This window comes from Amborella trichopoda, chromosome 3 (assembly GCF_054954075.1).
Source record: "Amborella trichopoda isolate Santa Cruz 75 chromosome 3, AtrichopodaSantaCruz75HAP2 v2.0, whole genome shotgun sequence".
NCBI classification, from domain to species: Eukaryota; Viridiplantae; Streptophyta; class Magnoliopsida; order Amborellales; family Amborellaceae; genus Amborella; species Amborella trichopoda.
The window spans coordinates 25,413,804-25,440,406 of NC_142338.1; the positions used below are offsets into that span (position 1 = coordinate 25,413,804).

General features: G+C 41.8%; 1 protein-coding gene across 7 annotated transcripts in view; it reads left to right on the forward strand.

Moving 5' to 3' along the window:
* The first annotated feature begins 15,024 nt into the window (after positions 1 to 15,024).
* Positions 15,025 to 26,603, forward strand: part of LOC18437306 (alpha/beta-Hydrolases superfamily protein) — a 37,567-nt gene continuing 25,988 nt past the window's right edge. For 3 of the 7 annotated variants that reach the window (XM_088860380.1, XM_088860384.1, XM_088860382.1), the window contains exons 1-2: positions 15,025 to 15,168; positions 15,328 to 15,580. In XM_088860380.1, the coding sequence (XP_088716506.1) occupies positions 15,422 to 15,580 (159 nt within the window). In that variant the 5' untranslated portion in view covers positions 15,025 to 15,168; positions 15,328 to 15,421. Of the gene's footprint in view, positions 15,169 to 15,327; positions 15,581 to 26,603 lie in introns of those variants that run through there. The other 4 variants (XM_088860381.1, XM_088860385.1, XM_088860383.1 and 1 more) reach the window with 2 other exon arrangements.

The following is a 26,603-nucleotide window of genomic DNA, read 5'->3' on the forward strand; positions in this document are numbered from 1 at the left end:
GACCCCAATATTAACCTTGCTTGAAGGAAATGAAGGCTTTGTAGTTTACACCGATTCTTCCCATAAGGGACTAGGGTGTGTATTGATGTAACAAGGGAAAGTTATTGCCTATGCCTCCAGACAATTAAAGCCGCAAGAGCAAAATTACCCAACTCATGACTTAGAGCTCGCCGCTGTGGTCTTTGCCTTGAAGGTTTGGAGACATTATCTCTATGGAGCCCAATTTTAGATATTTACATACAATAAAAGTCTCAAGTATTTATTTTCTCAGAAGGAGTTGAGTATGAGGCAAAGGAGGTGGTTGGACCTACTAAACGATTATGATTGCACCATCAATTACCGACAGGGCAAGACCAATGTAGTGGCCGATGCTTTGAGTCAGAAACCCTTAATATCAGTTGCACATCTGATGGCCCGAGAAATGAAATTAATAAAAAATGTGGTAGAGTGGCACTTGACATTACCCCCTAGTAATGAGTTAGGAATAACTGTGGGTATAAGGGTGGAACCCCAACTCTTTCAGTAGATTCAGGCAGCACAAATGACAGACCCTCAGCTAATGAAAATTCGGAAAGATTTAAAGCGAGAAAGAAATGAGGATTTTTCTGTCGACAGTGATGACTTATTAAGATTTAGAGAACGGGTATGTGTCCCAAGTGATGAGAATATGAAGAGGGCTATTTTAGAAGATGCACACCACTCCTGTTATATTGTACACCCAGGAAGCACAAAAATGTATCAAGATTTAAAGAAGACTTTCTGGTGGAATAACATGAAGAGGGATGTGACACAATTTATTTCAAAATGTATGACCTGTCAGCAAGTGAAGGCTGAATACCAGAGACTTGTCGGGCTGTTACACCTTGACTATGCCTGAATGGAAGTGGGAACACATCAATATGGACTTTGTGTTCGGTTTTTCAAGATCAAGCATTGGACACGACAGTGTTCGGGTTATCGTGGACCGATTAACTAAGGCTGCCCATTTCTTACCAGTCTGCACTACCTATACCCTAGATAAACTGGCTCAGTTGTATGTCAAAGAGATAGTAAGACTGCATGGAGTACCTGTTAGTATTGTGTTCGACAGGGACTCTAGATTTACTTTGAGGTTTTGGAGTAGTCTGCAATCAGCCTTGGGGAGAAGACTGCTTTTTAGCCCCTGATTGATGGACAGTTAGAAAGGACCATTCAGACCCTAGAAGATATGTTGAGGGCCTATGTTACAGATTTCAAAGGAAACTGGGATGATCACTTTCCTTTAATGGAATTGGCATACAACAACAGTTTTCAAGCCAGTATTCAAATGGCACCTTTTGAAGCCTTATATGGGAGAAAGTGCAGATCGCCAGTGTGTTGGGATAAGGTCTACAAAAGGAGACTATTAGGGCCATAAATTATTCAAGTGACATCAGAGAAGATCGCCCTAATTCGAGAAAGGCTCAAAACGGCTCAGAGTCAGCATAAGAGTTATGCTGATAATCGCCGAAGGGAAATTGAATTTGAAGTAGGTGTCCGGGTCTTTTTGAAAGTATCGTCAATAAAGGGGATTATGAGGTTTGACAAAAAAGGAAAGCTAAGTCCACGATTCATCGGACCCTTTAAAATATTAGAGAGAATCGGAGTCATGGCATATCGACTAGTCTTACCTCCCGAGTTGGCCAATATTCATAATGTCTTCCATGTTTCATTATTGAGAAAGTATCAGCTCGATTCGTCCCACGTCTTGAAGTATGAGCCGATCCCAATCAGGTAAGACTCAACTTATGTTGAACATCCATTTGAGATACTGGACAGAAGAGTTCAAGAATTGCGTAACAAAGAGATTCCCTTGGTTCGGGTTTTTTAGCAGTATTATTCGAGAGAAGAATCAACTTGGGAGCGAGAATATGATATCTGGGATAAATACCCCCATTTATTTACTTAGCTAAATTAATGATTTTGGGGACTAAATCTTCTCTTAGGGGGGATGTTGTAAGGACCAAAGTTTTCTCGTCCATAGTAACACACATGGCGGTAGGAGTTTGTTGAGAAGGGGTAACATCGTGTGTGAAGTGTTTTACAAAGGGGGCAATGTCGGCTATGAAGAGAGAGAGAGAGAATGGCAACGCCGTGAGTGTAACGCCACACGTGAAAAGTTAGCGCCACGCGTGAAAAGTCAGTGCCACATGTGAAAAGTCGGCGCCGCGTGTGAAGTTGAGAAAGAACATCGCCATCTGTGTAGTGAGAGGCATCGCCGCCTGTGAAGAGATAGATGGAGTGATGCCGTATGTGTCACTGTCGTGCTTGGACAGTGAACACCACCTGCTGAGTGCCTGCTGTCATGCGTGCCAGTTGTCCAGTTGCACACCACCTGGCACCACTTGAACTGCCACCCAGCCACAGGGTACTTAAGCCCTCTCTTCTCACTCTCGCACCACTTTACTTCCTCTTCATCTCTCTTTATCTTTAAGACAATTTGGAGAATTTGGAAGAAGCTCCCTTTAGCTCACTATTAAAATGCCATTGTAGGAGTTGAAGAAGGTTATGAAAGAAGGTTTTGGAGGCACTGTACACTTACGGTAAGTGAATTACTACCTTGTAGGTCCTTAAGTGTGAATTGATCATGAATTAGCATGTCAATGGTATGAATACTAGCACAAGTGATGGAAGTTTATGCTTATTGTTATTTTTCAGCAATATAACTAGCATTTGCATTATTACAATGCGCATCAAATCTGCCTTGTTCTTCACGAAAAGTATGCAATATGGTGTTATTAAGTATCTAATTGAAAGTGGAAGGTTAATGTTAAGAATTAGCACAATTAGAGGCCATTTGGGTATCATATTAAGTAGTAATGTGACTGTGCTGTAATTTCCAAAAAGGTTTTCTTGCAATCCACTTTTGACCTATCAAACGAGGTCCAATTAACCTAAAACCATTGCCATTAGAAAGATATATGAGTCTATTATAATGTTTATGTTCAAATCTTGCTCAACGTCTTTATGCATATAGAGTTATGATTCAAAAAATGCTAGTAGGTCACTGTGAACAATCTTAGTAAAATACAGAACTGATGTCTTGGATGTCAAGGATTTTGACCAACCAAATGAGGTCCATATTCTTCCAAACCACCTCCATTTGAAAGATTTATGAGTAAGATTTAAATAACATGTTAAACACATTTTGAAATTCATTCTTGATTGGGAGATATGGAATTAATTTTAAGGACATGTCATTGCTTTTACTGTATAATAGATTTTTGATGGAATGCCTCCATTTACTTGAATTTTTGAGGGGCTAAACAAGGTCCAATTGCTTTTAAACTACCCCCAATTGAAAAAAAGGTGTGTCTAGTGTAAAATTAGTTTTGGAACCATCTTTAAATTCCAAACGAAATAAAAGTTATGACCTTATTTATGATCGGACGTCACTGCCATAAATTGCAGGAAACGTGACATTAACACTGTCATTCCGTGATACTAATATTGTTATTTTGGGATACTGATATTGACATTCTGTGATATTGGTAATATTATCATGTGATAATGATACTATTATTTTGGGATACTGATACTGACATTTTTTGATACTGATAATGTTATCATGTGATACTAATACTGTTATTTTGGGATACTAATATTGACATTCTATGATACTGATAATGTTATCATGTGATACTGATACTGTTATTTTGGGATATTGATCACGACATTTTGTGATATTGATAATGTTATCATGTGATACTGATATTGCTATTTTGGATACTAATACTGACATTTTGTGATGCTGATAATGTTATCATGTGATACTGATACTGTCACCCTGTGAATATGACGTTGGGATTATGTTAAATGAATAATGAATATTGTGATATGTGCAATGAACACTACGCAATGGGTCCTCCATTGGTAGTGTACTGTCTGATTCTGTTATAAAAATACTGCCATTTGTGCAATGAATACTATGCAATGGGTTCTTCATTGGTAGTGTACTGCTTGATTCTATTATATGATATCTATAATGAACGTGACGCAATGGGTCCAACATTGGAAGCGACTATTCTGATTTTGTTTTATGAACACGGATATCTGTGATATGACCACTACACAATGGGTCCTCTATTGGTAGTTGGGTACACTATACCTTAACTACTATTATAGGAGTGGAGTCAAGAGGTGATTGTAAGTAATAGGGGGGTCGCGCCTGCCAAGTTGTCATGGGCACTACGCATTGGGTCCTCCAATGATAGTGTAACGCCCTCTCGCCTAAGGGCGTAAGGAGAGGGTCGTATCTTGCAAGGCCACAGCCTATCTAAAACCTCAAAGGAAGTTGGGGATGTGTGCTTGAGTGAAGATATTACGAAGTGGGACCTCCACTTGTCATTATCATCCCTCCTGAATGATGGTAGAAGTCTCAAGTTACATGATCGACTTAGCCTGATCAATGTGGCTTCTACTTCGGGAGTAAATAATATGCTCTGTCTGTCTAAATTAAGTATTAAGTATTATGTATGAACATCTGACTATATCTGTGATATGCATAAATGTAAATGCATCTTGAGAACAAGTAATGCACGATTAACTGAATCTTACACTCTCTATACAACATTTATATGTACTCTGATGCATGACCCTACTCTGTGAGGCCAGTGTGACCCGTGATGAACCATAGGCCATGTTATTCTGCACATCCATATAGACAGAAATGCAAGAGTAGTGATTTACTCACTGAGCTTATAGCTCATTCCATCTATTTTCTTCTGTATAACGTGATAGTGCTTGGCTGCGAGTGGCGAGCAACAGATCGGTGATAGCAGGCATTTGGAGTTCATATATGTCCAGGTTTTCCTTCCTCCATAGTAGGTGTTTTGTGGTCAGGCCACAATGTTTTTATGTAATGAGTTGAATGTCAGGCTTATAAGCCTTAAACTTTATTGTTAATACTTTGGAGTTGAATGAAAGATTTAATGGTTTAAATTATTCAGTCTTTTATACTTGTTGGCTGAGTTTTATTTATTTTTTGTGGTTTGCTTTGATTCCGCATTTATAACATGTGTTGATGCCACTCCCACCTGAGTGACGTACGCGACCTCTGGTTGCGATCCCTCACTCTGTTGCCCTTCGGTTTGGGACAGCAGGGGTCAAGGGGCGGGGTCGTGGCAGTACTACCCATGACTTATAGTCTCGGAGGCACGACCTTACACACACCCTTAGGTCTTGGTGTACGACCTTAAAACACACTATCACTATGGTCTTGAAGACAAAATGGTGATAGGCTGAGCCGAGTGGGGTTTCAGCTCGAGCCCAAACTCGAATGACTCTTTTCAACTCAGCTCACCGACCGCGTCTGCCGTATGCGATTCTCTGCCCTGTCTGCCGTGCGCAGGCTGCCGAGCACGTCTCCAAGCACAACCAGTCGAGCATGTCTTTTCACCCCATCTGTCATGCACGTTAAACCGTCAAAAACATTTTACTACTGCAGGCATTCCACAGCCGAGCGTGCCCCTCACCACATGTTGTCGTGCGTGTATGCGTTCACCAGACCGTCGTGTGTGTTCACTTTCTCCAGACTACCGCAGACTCTCACTCAAGTCGTCGTTTGCGCTCAACGCGTCCACTGAATCGTTGTGCGCGCAAGCATGCATCTTTGAGGTGAACTCTAGTTGCTGGCTGCCGCGCGTGCATCTGCACATTGCTAAGTGCCAGTTCTCCACCTCCAAGCCAGCTCAAATCCCTTCACACGAGCCCCTCACAGCACTTCATCCCCAATAAAGCCTTAGTGAACCCACCGTCTTTCCCGGTGAAGTCTCACTCATGCCTCTAGGTCTGTTGTCCCTCATCATAGTTTGACCCCCATGGAGTCACACTCATGCCTCCCATCACATGTGTGCCATTCTAATCACCAGGGAGTCACAGTTGTTCCCTAATCTCTATTGAGTCCGCTTACACCTACCACCCCTCATTGGGTCACCTTCATCATCTGAATCCACTGCCTATAAATGGTATTGGCCATTTCATCCCCAGTGACTCAGACCATCATCCGTAGACTCATTCCCCATGGAGTCTTATTCACTTCACATTCCCCAGTGAGTCCACCTACACTCACCACCTCTCATTGGGCCACCTTCATCAGCTGAACTCAGGGTCCAGTTACACGACCCCTAAACTATAGGGCAAGCTCTGATCGCATGACGTTAAACTGCTTCACACAACGGTCCAAGTTATACAACCTTAAACTATAGCACATGTCCTAACCGCATGACGTTAAACTGCTTCCCACAATGGTCCAATTTATATGACCTTAAACAGTAGCGCATGTCCTGGCCACACGACATTAAACTGCTTCGCACAATGTCCGTGTTGTAAGACCCCAAACTGCATAGCGATGGTCCAAGTTATATGACCTTAAACGTAATGCACGTTCTAGCCACATGATGTTAAACTGCTTCGCACAACGGTCTGTGCTGTAAGACCTAATCTGCATAGCAACGGTCTAAGTTATACGACCTTAAACAATAGCACACGTCCCGGCCGAATGACATTAAACTCCTTCGCACAACGATCCAGCTCTATGTCCTTAAACTACAGCACACATCGTGGCCGCATGACGATAAATTTCTTCATACAACGGTCCGTGCTATAAGACCTTAAACTGCATAGCCACGGTCCAAGTTATATGACCTTAAACTGTAGCACACGCCCTGACCGTATGACGTTAAACTGCTTCACACAATGGTCAACGCTATATGACATTAAAACATAGCTCAGGGCCCGGTGGCATGACCTTAAACATGCCCCCACAAAAAAGTGGTCATGGTGAAAGCCCGAAAGGGCACCATGAGTAAAATTGACGGACAAGAATGGTCACGAAACCATGACTAAAAGCATTCCGTAATAAAAACTAGGTGTGGTGAAAACCTGAAAGGGCACCGCGAGTAAAAACGGAAAAAGGGTGGACATGACCATGAGGTCATGAGTAAAAGAGCCAAATAAAAAGGAGGCTGGTGAAAACCGCCTTTATGGCACCGCTTCTCCCAGTCCAAGTGAAAACCCGAAATGGTGCTTGGACCAATAAGCAAGTTGATGCAGCGCTCGCCCCCATAGGTGGCTTCAGTCAGCACTTTAGGAAAAATCCCCAATACCAGAATACCCTGCTATCAGGACCCAAAAAGAAGTGCTTCGAGAAAAATCCAACAGTTTGAGTCCGTTCATGTAAGGACCCAAAAGTCAACATAATCTCAAAGACGACAAGTTAGGGGTCCATGCTAAAGGACCCCATTCTCAAGAAGTCATATAAAAACAAGAAAGCCCCAACGGTATGCCAAAGATGTTCCCAAAGGCAAGAAACTATCAAACTAGGTCAAAACCTGCCACCGACAACCAGGGTGAAGCCTCCTCAAGGTTTCTAGTTATTGTTTCAGTCTAAACATTTCAAGCCAACCGCTAGACAACCCTGACTAGGTGCAGTGATCCACACCTCAAAGATGCCACCTCACCAAACCCTCCCTGACCGAAGGCCCAGACATTTTGGGACAACCAACAAAAAGCCCCTAACTGGACCCGGCAGGATGGGGCCCAAAGACGTATCCTGCTTATCAAATCAAACCTGATATAGCAGTAAACAATGCTCACCAAGTGCTCCTTGGCTGTCTATCCAAAGCAATCTCCCGACATGGATGATGGGCCTTCTTAGAGGGGTCCCCTACTGGTAGCAAAACAAAAGCCTCTGAATGGGCCTTCCCAGAGGGGTCCCCCACCAAAAGGCACCAAAAATCTGACTGATTGGGAAGAAAGCCCTTAAGCAAGGCCTCCGACTGTCATACAAGCCTGGATTCTGACAGACTGGGTATACAAGCCCTTAAACAAGGCCCCCAGCTGTTGGAACAAAAAACAAAAGCTCCTAACGTGGATGATGGGCCTTCCCAAAGGGGGTCCCCCATCAGTAGCTCAAAGTCTTTTCTCCCCCCAAAAGTCTCCATGTCTAGGTCTATAAGCCCTTAAACAAGGCCCCCAGATGTCAAAGCACCTTGGTCACCGCTCTGGGAATCAGCTTTTCATGAGTACCCCTTCGGCGGTCGTGTTGATCCAGTGGCCACAAAGAAAACTACAGTCGAAGGACCATTTTGTTTCTGAATGTTGTCCTTCTCACTTCTCTCGAAGCACAACATTTAGTGGGGAAAGTTTTTTGAGGGTATTTTTCAATACTTATATTACCAGTGTGAATAAGGAGAGAGCAATTTGTGACCTAGGTCCGCAAGTACCAAAATTCTTGTGGACTATGGGAGCCGTACGTCAAGAAGCCCTAATCCAAAGTGAAATTTCTAATAGTCTTAGAATGCTCAAAAATATTTCTAAGGGTCTTTTAAGAACACCTTCCAAGTTTTGCCACTATCCGACAAGTTTAATACAGTGCAGATGCAAAAACAATTTTTGAAATTCAGTCTCTAACGTGCTGAAAATAGACTTTATAACTACAGCCCTATCACCGAAGTGTCAAAGGATCATGGGACCACCACCATTGGATCTAGAACTTTCGAAAACCCCTAAGGACCAAATTTCGTCTTGATCGGATGTTTCTAGACCAAGTTATGGTCAAATTACTCAAAATGGGTAGGTCACACACTATTGCGGTGCACCCTCATGAACCAGTTTCTATTAATGGAAACTGTGTTCTTTTATTTCGGGCTCAACTTTGGATACTCATATCTTCTTCGTCCTAGGTCGAAATGAGCCCAAATTTTAAGAGCATGTTCGTCTCGTCGGCTTGATCGATTTGATATATGGCACGCCCTACGATGTGGCTTGAGCCGAGAGAAAACCTAGAGAGAATATTTCGATTCGAAGCAAGGTTTCAGAATTTCCACCAAGTGCGTGCCTTGATCGAGTGGCCACATCACGACGCTCGCACGTCGGATCGACCCGAAACCAGACCTGTTACAAGCACAATGTCAGAGGCTTTGTTTGAGCTGAACTTCACATGTGATGGATGGTCGGATTCACCACACAACAAGGATAATATTGCTGCATTTTCCAGCCACCAGAAACCAAATTCCGGCCAAAATACTTAATTTGGAAAACGATTGTTCAAGCACCAATTCGAGCAACGTTCATCGCCAAATGTTCTTGTTGGCATGCTTGTCAAAATGCAATGAAGAAATCGTGGAAAAACAATGGGAAATGAGTGTGATCTTAAACCAAAGATCGCATATTTCTCGTAATTTTCACACCTCGAGATTGTGGCCCAAAACCCAATCCATAGCCTGAAATGGGCAACAAAACGTCCGTCTTCCCGAGCTGATCAAGAAAGCAATAATCTTTTGGTTGGACAGAGGCCGGAAAGACTCCGAACGGGGAACGAAAGATCGCAAGAGTTGCTTGGCTTTGGCAGGGACTGAATTGAAATTTCAGGAATATGGGCAAGGGGCACAATTGTCATTTTGTCCCGAGTTTTCTTATTTTTATTTAATTCATTTAAATGCCATTTTTCAACAATTAGGTCAAAAATTGGGCATCCACCCATGTTTGGATTGAAATTTTATAAATACACGTGATGAGCACATGTAAAGAACAATTGGATCAATTAAAAATTTTGGCTTCTGCTTCATTTTTGGGTCACGTTTTGCCTTCTTGGAGAGAGAAACAGAGGAGAGAGAAGAATTTGGGTAGGAACCCATGAGACCCATCAAGGTAATTTTCTCTCCCTTCTCTTCTTTCTCTCTCCTCTTCTTTCTTCCCCCTCATCTCACTGGGATGACATGGTCTGCTACTGTCCCAAACTTTCTCTCTCTTCAAACTTTCTCTCTCGTCTCTTATTCTTCTTTCCTTTTCTCCCCCTTCTTCTTTTCTTTCTCTCTCTTCTTCCTTCATTTTCTCTCTCTTCTTCTTTTCTTTCTCTCTCTTCTCCTTTCCTTCCTCTCTTTTTCTCTCTCTTACCCTCTCTCTCTTGGTTGGGACGGCAACCTGAGCCTTTTCCCAAGTGGCGGGCTCAACTGCTGCCCATGTCTTTCTCTCTCATTTTCTCCCTTTCTCTCTCATATCCGAGTTGGCAGCCCTCAACCCTTTCCTGAATGGCGGGTTCAGTTGCTGCCCTGGTTTGTCTTCCTTTCTCTCCCTCATGTCTTCTCTCTACTGACTGACACAATAGCCCCAGCTCGTTCCCAAGTGGCGGGCTCAGCTGCCGTGTCTGTCATCTCTCTTTTCTCTCTCTGATCTTCTCTCATGATTGGGACGGCAGCCTGAACCCTTTCCCAAGTGGCGGGCTCAGCCGTCGTCTCCTCATCTCTCTTTTCTCTCTCTGATCTTCTCTCATGACTGGGACGACAGCCCTAGCCCTTTCCCAAGTGGCGAGCTCAACCATCGTCTCCGTCATTTCTCTTCTCTCTCTGGGCTTCTCTCATGAGTGAGACGGTAGCCTGAGCCCTTTTTCAAGCGGTGAGCTCAACTGCCGTCTCTGTTATTTCTCTTCTTTCTCTCTCCTCTTCGAAACTGCAGGCTCACCCGTCGTCCCCGACCTTCTTTCTCACCTCTCTGGGATGGCAGTCTTACCCGCTGTCCTAAACGTCTCCCCTCTCTTTCACTGGGACGACAGTTTAGCCACCTTGCCAAGCTTCTCCCCTCTTTTTCACTGGGACGGCTGTCTACCCCGTCGCCTGCAATATTCTCTCTCCTCTCTTTCTTCATTCTTCAAACTCTCTTCTCTCTCCTTCCCTCTGGAACGACAAGGTCAACCCGCCGTCCCAAATTCTTTCCCTCTCTTCTCTTCCCATCTTTGGGAAGACAGGTTTAGCTGTCATCCCTGCTTTCTCTTCTTCTCTCTTTTCTTTTCTCTCTTCTCTTCTTTTCTCTTCTCTTTCTCTCATCTCTTCTCTTCTCTTTCTCTCACCTCTTCTCTTCTTCTCTGTTCTTTTCTCTCCCTTCTCTTCTTCTCTCTTCCTTCTCCTCTCTCTTCCTCTCTCTTATTTCATCATCTCGCTCCTCCCCCTTTGGAAGATTAGCGAAAGGCAAGCTAACCTTCACCCTTTTTGTTTCTCTCATTCTCTTCTCTCTCCTCTTTCTCTTTTCTCTCCCAATTTCCTTATTCTTTCTTCTCTCTCTCTCTCTCTCTGAAGGATTAGGTGAAAACCAAACTAGCATTTGTTTCTCTTTTCTCTCTCTCTCTCTACTTTTTCCTCTCTTTTTGAAGAACTAGGTGAAAGTCAAACTAGTATTCGTTTCGCGCTTCTCTCTATATTATCTTCTCTTTCTATCTCTTATCTCTTTTCTTCCCTCTCTTAGTTTCCCTATCTCACCCCCTTTCTCTCATTCTCTATTAAGGAATGTTGTCGTGAGTCCCCTGTTAAGAAGATGCGAAAGCTGTCCAATTGACACGGACTCAAAGGCGCCATTCCCCCATTTTTTCCTTTGAATGTACACAGTTATGTGCATTCACTCAAAGACAAGGTGGGGTCTTCTGACCCACTTGTCTGTCCCCTTAACTTGCGTGTGTGTGTGGATGCAGGAAGGAATAAACATGTCAAGGGAGGCGATTTTAAACCGGCCTCAAGCCAGGGGACATTTCTCATGATCTAAGAAGGCACCCACGCGAACAACCCGAGTGTGTCACAAACCCATGTGAGGTAAGTCCCGCCTCACGACCAAATTCCTCTCTCACCGGTTGGTATTCCTGCCCGCGTCCTCTTTATGTGGTTCCCGAGAGAGCGATCTCAGGTCTCGGGTTCGACGAGAACCTGGAACCACGCCACCAGGTCATCCCGACCCGAGGGGCGAGATCGAGGCGCCAAACCAGAGGATTGAGATAGATCAACCACAGTCTAAGCTAGAGCTGGCTTAGCTTTCCTAGAGTCAAGCTCACACTTCAGCTATGCGTCCCTCCTAGGCAGTTTCCCTTGTTGCGGCGAGTACGAGCCATGATGTGACTAACTGGACAATGCGACAATTCTCTCATACTCTTCTAAAAGGCATTTATTTCACTGCTCCTTGGTGGCATGTGCTTAAACTACTAATCACTCTTCAAAATCAAATTCTCCTTATTTCGAGCATGAATCCAAACTACCATTTTCAAATTAAAAAAAAAAAAAAAAATCAATCAGTTCCTGCATGAACCAAATTGTCATTTCAAAACCGTTTTTAGTCAGCTCCAAGCACAAGGGTCAATTTCTATTGTCAAAAACACATCTCAAAATGTCTTTTCGGTATGACGTAAAAGATCGGGAACCCAATATTAGTTCCATGTCTAACCCGTGCAACATAAAATAGCTGGGATAGGTATAAAAGACACATCTTTCAATGCATGATGTTAAACTGCTTAGTCGGCTCCCCAGTCACATGAGTCTATATTGCATGATCATTTTGTTTTCATAACTCAAAACTCTTTCTTTAGTCACCCCACCGTGGCAAAAACTGCATCATTTGTAGATGGCCTTCCTAGTAGCTCCATGGTGGCAAAATCAATATTGTTTTCAAAATCCCCCAACTTTAATTTCTTTGTTTCAAATTTATTAATTACAATTTCCTAATTTTGGTTTATTAATTTCCAACCTCAAGATTTAGGGGCAACCTTCATCTGGACGCTTTTGAAATTTTTGTATCTATGATTTTCGAAAACCATAATTTCTTTGATTCAAGTTGTAATCTGGCATAAATAGCCATTTCTAAAACCTCTCCATGTTTCAAAATCACACCAAAAATGTTTTTGAAAATGAAGAAGTCAGATCCATACCTGGTCATGATGATTAGAAAGCACTAGAGACTACTGGAGACTTGAAATGGGATGTCGCAAGGTAAAATACCGTTCTTCCAAACCCCTAAACCTGCTCAAGCCCGTAATCCATTGCCCAAACACCTACCAATCGGAACCCTCATCCTTAGGAAACACCTGGGGCACGAGGTGGCCTCTAATTCACTTGATCGGGATTTCTCTGCCTTTTCAAATACGTTTTATGTGTCAAAACGTAGTCTAACTAAAAAATTTGACACAAGGACCTTAGCTAACAATGGAGCTTGCATCGATTGCCCCGACCAATGGGCTAAGCTCACCACTAGGTCTTAGAGACCACATGCAGCACAGACGGCTACTGTCAAGCTTCTGAGCAAGGGCTCTATTTCGCACCCCGTGCATGCCCCTCTATTCAACTCAATGTTACTCTAGTTCTGTGCCTCAGGTGTCTATGTCTTTGCCGCCCGTCTCACATTATGCGGTGTGACACAAGCAACAAACAGGGGCAACTGTAGAAACCCTGATCCTGATTGAGAAATCTATAGGAAGACCAAAGTATCCTCCAGACAATTACCCTGAAGCCTGAACCACCCAGGATTGTACCCTAGTACTAGAACCACGTAGCAACGTTTGGAACATTGGAAGACACTCTGACATGCCAGAAATGGTCGATAAGAAGAAATCCAAGGTAGACAACCCTTAATCAAAGAAGATCGAATTTGGGAGCAACTACACATGATAATGAAAGGGATAAGGTTGTCGGGATCCCATGGCTATAGTACCAAACACATCAACGAACTCCCAGTCTCGTTGATTAAGTGGTGGCTAAATTCGCTGAATTGGCATGTCAATTGACAACTCAGAATGCAGGTACTAAAAAGCAATGATTACTAATAACGACACAAGCAATATTGTTGACGCCATTAGCACCCACATCGACTTTTGATTGGCTGAGATTACCACCAATCGCTTGACATCGGAATGTGTAAACTGAATAGTAGATTTGTCATAATTACCTATGACAATGCTACTACTCGCATCAACCCCAATACTAGTAATGACAATTTCTGATTGGTTGAAACCACTGCCCAATACTGGAATTCGATGGAAAGAGGTTATCATTGCTTCAATGGTAGTGGAAGTTGCATCAACATCAATAACGCTTTTGCCCAGATTTCACACAAAAGACACTCATGGTAGAGCCGACGAAGGTTACAATGTTGTTATGCATCTAACATACCATTGCCCATGATTACATCGACTGTAAACCGATGGGTTGCATGTCATGCAACTTGTAATCATGACGGATCAATGATATTGATAGTAGTGTTGATGAGACCACCAGTGGCGTTGGCATCGAATAATCCAAATTTGATCCAAGATTTTGGATGGTGATTAAGGTGGACAAATGTTTATAATAGGGGTCGAACACCACCAACCCCTCTTCCCCCTCCCCCCATTTTAGGGGCCGGATCCTGAACATTACACCTAGACTCTGCCACACTGAAACCAGACTTCGCAAAACCCCACACTAACCCTAGACCCATAGTCTCAAACCTTCAACCTAGCATGCCTAAATACCTAAACCTCGCATTTTCGTACTCTTCAACTTCATTATCCTAAACCTGCCTTGCTCGGAAGGAATCGGTGAAAGTCGCGTAGGTTGTACTGATCTTGAACAGGCATCGACTCTATCTTGAACCGGCATCGACTCTAGGTGCTAGGCCTGGGGCCCTGCTTAGGTTATGCCTCCATTTTCTTTACTTTATTTCATTTTCAGCTATTTTAAAAATCCTTTCAAAATTCATTCCTCTCTTCTCGGAACTACCATTTCAAAACTTTTGTATGAACTTCTAATTTTTCCATTTTCAAAAGCTGCCATTGCCAGCGATTCGAGCGAGGGCAGTCTTATGACCAGCCTTTCGCTCGTAGTGTAATTTAATAGGACCCATTCTCTAACAAATCCCTTTGGATGAGTTTGCACCCACAAACAAGGCCAGCATCGCAATCCTTGCCGAAATTTTCAAATATAAATAATTATTAGTTATACTATGGCATTTTGTCACTCCTATTTAGAATGGTCTAAGATATATTATGGCATTGTGGCACAAAAAGGAGTATTTGAGGATTCTAAATGGTGTTTGGGGGCTTCTAGAATAGGGTAGAAGCATTTGATTGAGCTTGAGTGTGTTAGATAAGGTTGACATTGTACTTTTACACGTTTACAGTGGTGGGCCCATATTTTGATATTGATGTTCAGAGCGAGGGAACCAGGGAACGTTGGTTGGGTTTTGCTTATTTAAATCGAAATTGCTAGGAAAAATGGCACTCCATCTAGCTGCTAAATCCCTGTTGAGACGCTTGGGCCCTCTACCCGCTTGTTCCATTGTCGCTGCTGCTTCCTTACGTCCTCCAATTCGCTCGATGGCTGCTTCCGCTTCTCCCCAATTCGAGAAAGTTCAGATTCAAAGGTATTTGAATGGTCTAAGATATATTATGGCATTGTGGCACAAAAAGGAGTATTTGAGGATTCTAAATGGTGTTTGGGGGTTTCTAGAATAGGGTAGAAGCATTTGATTGAGCTTGAGTGTGTTAGATAAGGTTGACATTGTACTTTTACACGTTTACAGTGGTGGGCCCATATTTTGATATTGATGTTCAGAGCGAGGGAACCAGGGAACGTTGGTTGGGTTTTGCTTATTTAAATCGAAATTGCTAGGAAAAATGGCACTCCATCTAGCTGCTAAATCCCTGTTGAGACGCTTGGGCCCTCTACCCGCTTGTTCCATTGTCGCTGCTGCTTCCTTACGTCCTCCAATTCGCTCGATGGCTGCTTCCGCTTCTCCCCAATTCGAGAAAGTTCAGATTCAAAGGGATGACACTGTAAGTTCTGGTCCTCTGTCTCTCTAGTTTGTAAAAACCCATGGTAAATTGATAAATGAATGTGAATGTGAATGTGTCATGTGGGTTTTCAGCCCAATTTGGTTTTATCGGTGTTACATGAGTGATTATTTGATGCTTCATATTTCTAGGATTGTTAGATTCTAGTTCATCTTCTTAAGAGGATGATCATGACTGTCAATTGTTTTGTGCTATATCAGTGTGAAGATGGGTTTCAAGCGAGAGAGAGAGAGAGAGAGAGAGAGAGAGAGAGAGAGAGAGAGAGAGAGAGAGAGAGAGAGAGAGAGAGAGTGTGTGTGTGTGTGTGTGTATGTGTATTTTTTTTTGAAGTATGAATGTACTATTATGAATGTTTTTAAAGGAGAAAAGATAGGGAAATCTTTTTGAATTATGAATGTACTATTACCAATTGCATTTAGGGATTTTACTTTTTAGTGTTTGTTCTAGGATGTAGTAAATTATTTTGGAGAACATGGTGTGCAACGATTTCTGGGATAAAGATTTCTAAAAATTTCTTTTTTAGGAGGGCATTCTTGAGATCGTGATGCATGTATGTGTTTTTTCCCAGTCCTTTTACCAAGATGTCATGCTTGCCGTGCCCTTTACCCTAGCCTAGCTGTTGGACTTACTATGAAACAAAGGCCTTTTGTGGTGTAACCATTGATATGCAAGTCGCATAAACTTCCCATTGCCTCCTGTCATTTGCTATCTTGTTATTCAGTTTTGGCTCGCTCAAGATGATGCTTCTTAGCATGGTTTGTCGTTGTCTATGGTACACAGATTCAATATCTTTTATTGGCTGCCATTGTGATGTTCTCCAGCAATCTAGTATAATGCTAAAACATAATGGTTCCTTGGCATCCCAAGCTCCTTCCAGTGAAATTTAATTTATTCAATCTTTGTAATGGAATTCTGTTTTTTCCTTATTCTTCATGCTGCAGTTGTGAGAATTGTATTATATTTTCTGGTTGTCCACATTTTGTATTCATCTAGATGAGATCTTCATCCATTGAAAATATAAAATAAAGAATCCTGTTTATTAACCTTCTTTTATTTGTCCCGCCTTTCATTTTAGCAAAATGAAATTCGATTCTGGTCTGAGCTTTAAGGTGTTATGTGGCAAGGCCTTTCTTCTAAATAAGTAAATTAATGTAGTTCTTTATTCATGACATGCACGCAAATAGAAACTCACCACTTAACATAGTTCCATATTCACAAATTATTTTTAAAATGTTACTAATATATATTCTATAACCAGTTGGTATCTTTTTATATTTCTAAATTTATATAGTTATGCTGTTTTCAGTGGAATCATGAGATGCAATAAACAAGGAAAGAAAGAGGAAATATTTGTCAATTATTGGAAGAACATAGTAATCAGTTTAAGCAATTAAACTATCTAATTGCCTGGTCTAAAAAAAGAAACACACCTTCTGAAATTTTAGATTTTGGAGTTCCGTGCATGCTGCAATGAACTGAGGATGGCCTATTTCAGATAGTGTCTTTTCTTTCTGACATACGATTATTCCCGAGACACCTTAAAGGAACCAGGGGCCTTAATAAGGAATTTGATGGACACAAATTTCATGACGAATTATCATTAATGAATAATGTAGATAGAGCGATCGGCAGATCTGATTACTGGGGCAAGTATCGGTGCACTGTACACTCAAAGAATTTCTTTAGGTTCAACTAATGCAAATTAAATTTTAGCGAAAACATTAGAGATGCAGGGGACAAAGTGCAAGGAATCTAATGCCGCTCTTGACAAAAAATTGGGTGGAACCCAATGCTGACCACTGTGACAGTTATTGCTGCAGCAAACTACTGGATGCAGGATCCTTTGTAGCTTGATTTCATCTGCCAAAGTTAGGCTATTGTTATGGCTTGACTATGTCTGTGAGGGGCCTGTAGACCGCTCCCCATGCAGCTTGCTGCAGTTATCTCGAAATGTCTCATCTCAGTTAATCTTCATCAACCTGCTGCTGCTACTTATCTACATGTGCTCATATCTCATAGGTAGAGGTGATTCACTTGAATCATGTGTTTTTCTTTTCTTTTCTCTTCTTTTATACTTTGCAAGTTGTATAAGGAGGGCAATTAGTTAGTCATGCTCAGTGGAGGAAAATAGAGAGAAGTGTAAGGGAGGTTCATGAATCAAGGTATGAAGGGTGGAGGGAAGAGTGTCCTACCATTCCTGCCATCTTGGGGGGGCAGTGGACCTGTCCCACAAAAAGCTTCGCCCTCCCACTACCAGTATGAAATAAATACTCTACCTGATCATTTCCATATTTGGGACATGCTGGAACCTCATTGTCAACCCATTGCACAAGTCTATTCTCCCCTCCAGCACATTGGCAAGTGTCAATGGTGTACGATTACCAACTTGGGCACACCATATTACTTTTTTTTTTTTTGAAGAAATAACTCTTTCTATTGAGTAAATTGGAATGTACAAATTGCAAGTGTTGGTCAGTACAGAAAATTGTGGTTCGTATATTTTATGGTTTGTTCGAAATTGTGACAAAGTACCTTGTTAAGATTGAGGTCTCATGATCAAAAAGTTTATTCCTGAGGCACTGTCTTTTGCAAGGGAGTCAGTGGCTGTATTTCCTCTCATCAAGAGTGTCTAAACGACACTTTTTAGTGATGGGTATATCTTTTGAAGATTTTGATCGAAAATTGTTTGTAGTCTACAATGGTAGGGGGCAGATTTTTTTTGCCCAGCTTATCACGTTCAGAGAGTCACTTTTGACCAATAATAAGGTGCCGTGGCCCAATTCTTGTCAAAAAATTTTATCCCCAAGTCTATTATCTCCTCCAGCACAATCGCAAGTGTCAATGGAGAAAGATTACCAACCTGGACGCCCCACATTATACTTTTTATTTTTTTGAAGAAATAACTCTTTGTATTGAGTAAATTGGAATGTGCAGATTGCAAGTGTTGGTCAGTACAAAAATTGTGCTTCATATTTGTACTAAATTTTGGCAAAGTTCTTCATTAAGATTGAGGTCTCGTGGTCAAACAGTTCATTGTTGAGGCACAGTCTTCTGCAAGGGAGTCAGTGGCTGTATTTGCCTCTCATCAAAAGTGTCTAAACGACACTTTTTATGAAAATTGATTCTAGTCTACAAGGGTAGAGGGTGGATTTTCTTGGTCCAGTTCATCACATTCCGAGGGTCACCTTTGACCAATAATGAGGTGCCCCAATTCCTGTCAAAACATTTTAGCCCACCTATAAAAGCCCGAGCCTCTGCAAATGTAGAATTAGCAGTATTAATCTTGCCCGAGTAAGATAATATGGTTTTCATGGAGCTATTTCAGAAAATGCTTCCCACACATGCTGGTCCTAGGTTGCTGAGCAAGCATCTATGCAAATTGAGTTTGATAGCACTGGGGGCAAGTGGGATCCATTGGGTGGATCTCGTGGTTGTCATCTGTCAGGAGTCAGGACCACAGAAGATACTTCTATTGTTGTGCGAAATCTGCTGAGGTATATGCACCAAGCTCTTGTGATTGTGAGCCCATAAAATTACTGTAGTTCAAATATGATCCTTGATTGCATTGATATGAGATTTTTGACTTTTGAACTCATGCCTATTGCTCTTTAACCAGATGGCCTGAACGGACGCCAGCATGGAAGGCCGCCAAAGTAATAAGCCTGAAGAGGGGTATTGAGGAGAGAAATACGACGACAAAAGACATTGGACTGTTTAGAGATTTACCTGTCCCCACTCAAAAAGATTGTTGTATTAAATTGCCAGATTTCACTCGCTACTCTAGAGTGAGTGAAAAGTCGATGGATGGTCTCCTTGTCATCCTTGCATATGGTGCACCAGTTAGTTAGGTGGATTCACCTCCATGGATTTGAACGATAGTGAGGGCCTTTTTAGAGATAACCAAGTGAATGCGTGGACTTTTGGTGGTGCCGAGGGAACCCTTCTTACTAGACCGGATAATTGATGTTCGGAGTAAATTTGTTGTAAAGGAAAGAAACTGAGAATATACTTGAGAATGAAGCGTGCCAGACCTTGTTATCCCTTCTAAAGCAAGGGATAAAGTGGGATTGTAATGCTCCAGCAGGGCAAGCCAATCAGAAATTCAAAGTCAGGTGGTTTCGTCTAAAGCTTGAATCCGTTGATGTATAGGATCGAGCGATGGTCACACTCTAGTCTAAGGCTGTGCTAGAAATTTGGTAGCACATTTTCCACCCGTCCCTCCCTTAGCTGTGTATACTTCCAAAGTCTGATGCAATGCCGGGTTGTTGCAGCAAAATATATTCTTCTAAAGCAGGGAACGTGCCTGCAACCCCTTTTTATGCACCTGGTGTTGACTGTGCCCTTTAGTAGCCAACCTGAGGCATCAGGTCTCTAGTTGTTTACAATTACCTGCTACCAAAGGTAACCTTCATGGGCAGTGAAGGTTCCTGGAGTATTGGGTTATGATCTGGTTGACTTCTTGTGGCTCGTGATAAGTGCATTCTCCCCTATTAATCATGGATGCCATTAGTCCTCATTGGTAGTTAGCTATCTTGTGGAGGAATGCAACGTTTTGGTGTTATCCTTGAGCCATTTCATCGAGGAATGCTGGTGGCAGAAGATCTGGAGTGGGTCTCTGTTATCTTCACTCTAAGTCTGGATTGCTGATTTTATTGAAAACAACATTATTCTTTTTTAGGAAATCACCCAACTGCTGGTGGCTCCATTGTTTCAGCTTGTTCTTTAAAAATTCTAAACTCTTACAAAGTCTGAAACCAATATACTCGTGAAACACAAAGGAGGACCACCCAAGGGATATGTGTCATGCAGCTCTGTATCCTTGAGCCCTATCAACTCAAATTGGAAGGGTTTTTGACAATTTAATTTGGTCAGGATCGGTATACGAGGCACCATTAAGGGGATAGTCAATGAGGTTGTTTCTAAGCTCAAAGAAACCAGTCATGTTGGTTGTAATGTGACTATCCCTGTTTTGTTTGAAGGTCCATTTAGTTATGTTGAGTCACCATCGAGGGAAGGTTATTTCTATAAATAAACAAAGTCAAAGAAACCAGCCATACTGGCTGTAATGTGACCGTCCCTGTTTTGTTATGAAGGTTCATCTAATGACGTTAAAGTCATCACTGATGGATCGGGGATGGGGGAGAATGAATGAGACATGGTCAAGTTCTATCCAAAACTCTTGCCTGAGATTCAGTCTATTGGGCCCATAGACTACTACCAATACCCATCTATGGGTGTGCGATACTCCAGAGAAGAAAATCGAGTTTGAGAATGAACCAATGTGAGTTGGGAATTGTGAAAACTGTCGGTTCCCAAAGACCCAGATTTTGCTTGTGGTGCCTTGAGCAGGTAGGGCTTCCCATGCGCAAGGGTTGGGCCCCAGATCCTTCGACCATGAAAAGGTTAGGACAGTCAGTATTTGGTTTTAATGACTGGTAGTATATTAGCAAGTATTTATGGGTACTGCTAAGGGCATAACTTTCTTGATGGGGTTGCCCAGTTCCCCAATGTTCCATGCTAGAACTCTTGTTTCATAGGGGTTGTGAGGGTCTCCTAAAGCATGTGAGAGCATGTACAATGCTGATCCTCATAAGTTGATATGCTTGAGGCTGAAGTATATAGTTATTGGGACCTTCCTATCGACAAATCTATTTGGCTCTGAAATCTCGCTCCTCTTCTACTCGGAAGAGAATATCGATCATCTGATATTTTTAAACTTTGGAATCTCGATCCTTACTATTAAGGATTGAGTTCCTGAGCATCAGGGGACCCACATTATTTGGCATTGCTGTGTAGTAGAGCCATGTGGTATATAGCATAGTCTAAAACTATGTATATTATAGTAACATACGCCATGGTTACCAGGAGCAGGAGCAGGAATGGCTCCAATTCTAGGAGCGGGAGCATTGGATCGATGGCTGCCCAACGAATCGGAGCTCGGGGAGCGAGTTTCGATCAGGGTAAAAGTTGTGGATCGAGATCCCATATGAAGAGGGAGCGCATTCCCAATACAACGGGATCTAGATCCTTAGTTAACAGGTACGCGGTTCATGTACAATGGGATCACGTTCCCATATGCAATTGGACCGCACTCCCACCCGCAACACGTACGAGATCGCATTTGAAGTTGAGTCGCCTCCCCATATAAGAATGGCCGCATTCCTATTTGGAAAGGATCGAGCTCTGTTCAAGACGGATCGCATTCTGTGAATGATTATCTGCGCTCCCATTGCAAAACTCTATTTCTATCAAGAACCCCACTCCATTACACATGTATTCATGCTCCCATCAAGCACGGCAGCCCATTCTCATCTAAATGCAATCTCATTTTGGTTTATTCTAGAAACCATTGTCTTATGTAGTAATGGCCCATCATGGGGCTAGATCCATGCACAACCAATCCTAGATGGCTATGGATTAATTAAATTTCATTAATCTTGTATGAAAGTAATTCTTTCAATGCTTTAGACAATTATATTTTTGAAATAGTTAATTGTAGTATTGTTCAAAATCTAATACACGATATGGATATGGGTGTCATGTTGGCCATTTGTGTACCTGGAAATCTATTGCTTGTGAAACATTACTAGCTTGATACATTATCGACATAACTGAAAATGGAATGTTGTTGTTTGGGTACCATCTGGATGCAACCGGGGTATGTATTGCTACCATTTGGCTACGTCCAGAAGAAATTTGGGAAATGCATTACCCTTATTTTGGATTGAAAATACTGCATGAAAATTTGGCTTAAAATCTAATTCTTTTATTTTAAAAGTTAATTTTATTTAAGAAGTTTATTTAGGAAGTTATAAATTGGTGTATAATAATTTATTCAAAATTACAAAAAATTCAGGATCACTTCCTTATAAGGATGGAGTTCCATGAACACATGGATTGCGCTCCTAAGATTCAGGGATGGAGGATCTTATTTGTTCGGGAACAAGATCTACAATCTTCGGGAATGTGCGCCATGTGATGGTGGGATCGAGATCCTTTGTTCATAGGATCGAGTACCCTATAATTTGGAGTGAGATCCTGAAAAAAATAGATCGAGTTCCGAACAAGATCCTGGTCATGGAACGCCGGAGTTGGATTTCGGAATAGGAGCGCTCCCAATAACTATGGTATATGCTATATATTATAATATGTATTATGTAGTTGTAGATGGTAAAATTAAAAGTAGTAGCATAGTATAGTATAACATGGTATTGTAGTATGGTAAAGACGACTATGGTACAACAATGTGATGTAGTAGTATATTTAAGTGCTCTTGAGGACCACTTTTTTTAACCAGATGGAGCTCGGTCCTATATAGCTTCCCCAAATATTGGGATCTAGATCCCTAGATTTTTTAGGTGTACGTACTACGATCCCTACTATAGGGAGTGTCCTTGTCATGATCCCGATTGCATATCTGATTCAATCATGATTCAGGTAAGTAGGGGCTGAGGGAGCAGGAATCGTGGAATTAGACTCTCATAATTTATGTTGTGAGAACTGTTTTTTTAGCTGGCCTTTTCCTCTGGCTTTGGCTGCTAGTTGCACATTCAGTGTGTGCTAGGGTTTCCCCTATCACATACCAAACTTTACATGCACAACCCCCTTCCCTCCTATGATAAACACAGAGAAAAAAGAAGACAAAGGAAAACAAAACCCTGGAACAACTTTACTAGTCATGAAGGTAGGCACATAATCAATGTATAAAGGATGGAATTCTGTAGAAAACAGGCGTAACACCTTCCAATAATATGTCTGTTTTCACCCAAGATATCCTTGGGATTGCTGAGATTTTACAAGGAGAAAGTAGACTCAAGAACAAAGAAAGTTGGCGGAAAATTGTTGTCCTATGAAGAACTGGGAGCTTGAACACATCTAATTTTTGTAGAGAAAACAACAAATAGGTTTTTAACTTAAGGCCACCTCATAGACTTCTTACACCCGTTATTGTTTCCTTAGGACAGTTGTGCACCTAGATCCAAGGCAAAGACCTCTCCCATAAGATGCTTTGAAGATGAAGTTGCAAAGCCAAACTTTGGAGAAAGAAAGAAATCAAAACTTCCTCATGGAAAAGCCTTAGTCTCCTTCCACACAATGTCCTTTCTTTTTCTCCACCTTTTTCTCTCTCTAAAACTTTCTAGAGTCTCTCTAGGTTCTCTTCACACTTTCTTTCTCTTTAGAGCTCAGAAAAAATGTGAGAACTATGGGAAGGGAGAATTATGTGAAGGGGGAATATCCTTACATCGGCAAACTTTAGGACTATTTTCAAAAAGAAGTTCTTGCCTTTATTATAAGTGGGAAACCTAAGGGGTGAGAGATTAAATCTCAGCCATCAAACTTTGATCAGCCATCATGATCCAAGGACCGGAATCACACTTTACCCTAATATGATTCTTTTCAACTACCTTCCAATTGGATTAGGATTGCACCTCCCTAGAAACCCATGTGTTCTAGAAGATTTTATCCAAACAAACCTTATCCTGACCAACTAAATTGTCTAGAGAATAATTTCATAACCACCTAGAAGCTTTAGTTACCAAGTAGGTTTGCAATGCACCTCAATCGAGTGGGCCCCACATGTGCACATGTGGTAATTACAAAGTTGTCCCACCATTTTCGTAAATTTCAAGAATAGTACAAAACATTTTCTTCCATAAATTCCGAAAATTACTTTTCTAATTTGGCAAAATTGCTACACAAGATTGATGTGATTTAAAAACATTTTATTTTCTTCCAAAAACCAAAATTAAGTAGGATAGATTCCCTTGGAAAGTTGAGCATGCTTTGGGAAGAAAAATTTCCTTTTCTAGTAGGCATTCCTAGATAATGCTTAATGGGTGTGGCTTGTATAGAGCCTAGGCTCGAAACAATCAAATTAGAGCCTACCTTCAAATTGTGCCAAGAAATGTGGTTTCAATACTGAAAATCTTTGTGATAGCCTAAAATATATTTTTATCTTTATTTATAAACTTAATGCATGAAAAAATAGTGTAGATCGACCGATCTATGAAAACTTAAAATCTTAAAAATTGACGGTCCAAAAATGCGTTACAAAATACACTATTTTCAAAACTTGAAATCCATTTTTTTTCTCATGTCCGTGCATCTTGATGTTGAGATGATCAATTTGAGGATATTTTGGGCATCAAAACAACCACTTATAGTGAAATCTTTGAGGTAGGCTTTAATTTGATTGTTTAGAGCCTCGGCTCTATAAAAACTTTTCCCATACTTAATAGCTACCTACCCTCATTCAAACTAATCCAATAAACTTATGACGCACTAGTTCTCTCATACAAGGGGCCCATGATTGGTTCATTAAAGCCATCCAAGAAGTAGATAGGCTACAAGCTTACCTAGGAATTGTAGGTGTGCTCCACAAGGACAACTCATAATCAATGAATAAATTTCTACAGTGAACCACATACAAATACCATCCCAAAACTGGGATCATGATCATTGCCAGATCACACAGAAGTCTTGTCTGCATGCCGTGAACGATAATGTCGAGGTTAAGGCCCTTGTCTTCCCAAGCCCCACATTCTTCACGCTGTGCCTATATATCCAGTAGCTAATAAACCCTAACCAGCACTGGACAAGACCTGCCTCAATGGGGTACCTAGAAAACCTACTCTGGTAGATTCATCTTTAGAATCAAAATCTCAAACTGGTCTTGCACTTCAGATCTTACTTTGTAAACCAAAACCCTGAATCGCAAACTTCCTATAGTGCTCTAAACCACTTTATGAGCCCTTTTTAAGTCACTTAGGACTGAGCCTGCTCATCATGACGTGTCACATACCACTCTAAGTAGTGTTCAATACTCCCTCAAGAGCAGGAAATATTACAAGAAAATGAGTGATAAAAATAACCAGGTATATTAAACAACCAAGAGCTAATACCCCTTTAAATGGCTACAAAACCCAACATTGACACCTTTTGATGGCCTTTCTTCTGAACGCCTCGCTGATGTCGGGAGGCAGTCCATCTTGAAGCCCATGATGAAGCATTTGATCAATATTGCCCTCCCCCTTCCATCAAACAAATGTTACCTTCTGTCTGATCATAAGTTTGCAGAATAGAAAGAATCTATGGCTGATTGTGGCGAATTCGGTTCCTCTAGCTTACCCTCTATATTTTTGAGTTTCTAGTGTCATTAGCTCAGTGGAAAGGGAGAGGCTGTGGTGTTTGGGTCAATATGGGAGTCGAGAAAGAGAACTGGGTTGCAGCTGAAGGATAAATTTTGGGTGTGTATTTGGTATGTCAAAAAGAAATCCTTTAGGAGGATTCTAGATTGGGATGTAGAGGAGGGGATCTGAAGTAGCAGGTAGAGACTTTGAAGGAAGCCTCTTGACACCCAAGGAATATTGGGTAGTTTGCTGGTATATGGTGAGGGATAAAGCTTTGTGCGATTTCAATGTTGTGGTTGCTGATTGGTAGGCTATGGCAACACTTGACAGAGGTGTCAAGGGATATAGGGCTTGAATATTTGTGGTGGGAAGAAGGAAGAGCGAGAGAGAGAAAGGGGGGGGGGGGGATTTGGTGGATAGGAATGCTAGATTTTGGTTGGTGATTTCTTTGGTCAAGCCTTGATTTTTATGTTGTCATCCTTAGGGGCTCTTTTGGTGGGCTATATGTCAGTCTGAATACCACATCCATCCACTGGAGATACTATGGTTCTGTGTTGGTGCTAGGGCTTCCTTGAGGTAGCGTCATGGAGGGATTAGAATCCTCCATCAGCAAGTCAGTGTTGAGGTTTCCTTGAAATGGCCCCTGGGACTCTCAGAACTGTTTAGAAGTTCGACGGGATGTGTGGGTGGGAGGAAGTGGCTTCTGGGTGGGAGGAAGTGCCTTAAGGAAGAAGCTTGGGTGGGGCTGTAGGCTGATGTAGGATTGAGGTCAAGTTGGATGGAAGGTGGGGATTGAGAGGGAGAAAACTTCGACGGTTGCTCCCTTGGCAATCCCGGGCCATAGTGGCCTTTTTAGGAACCATGAAGGCACCGTC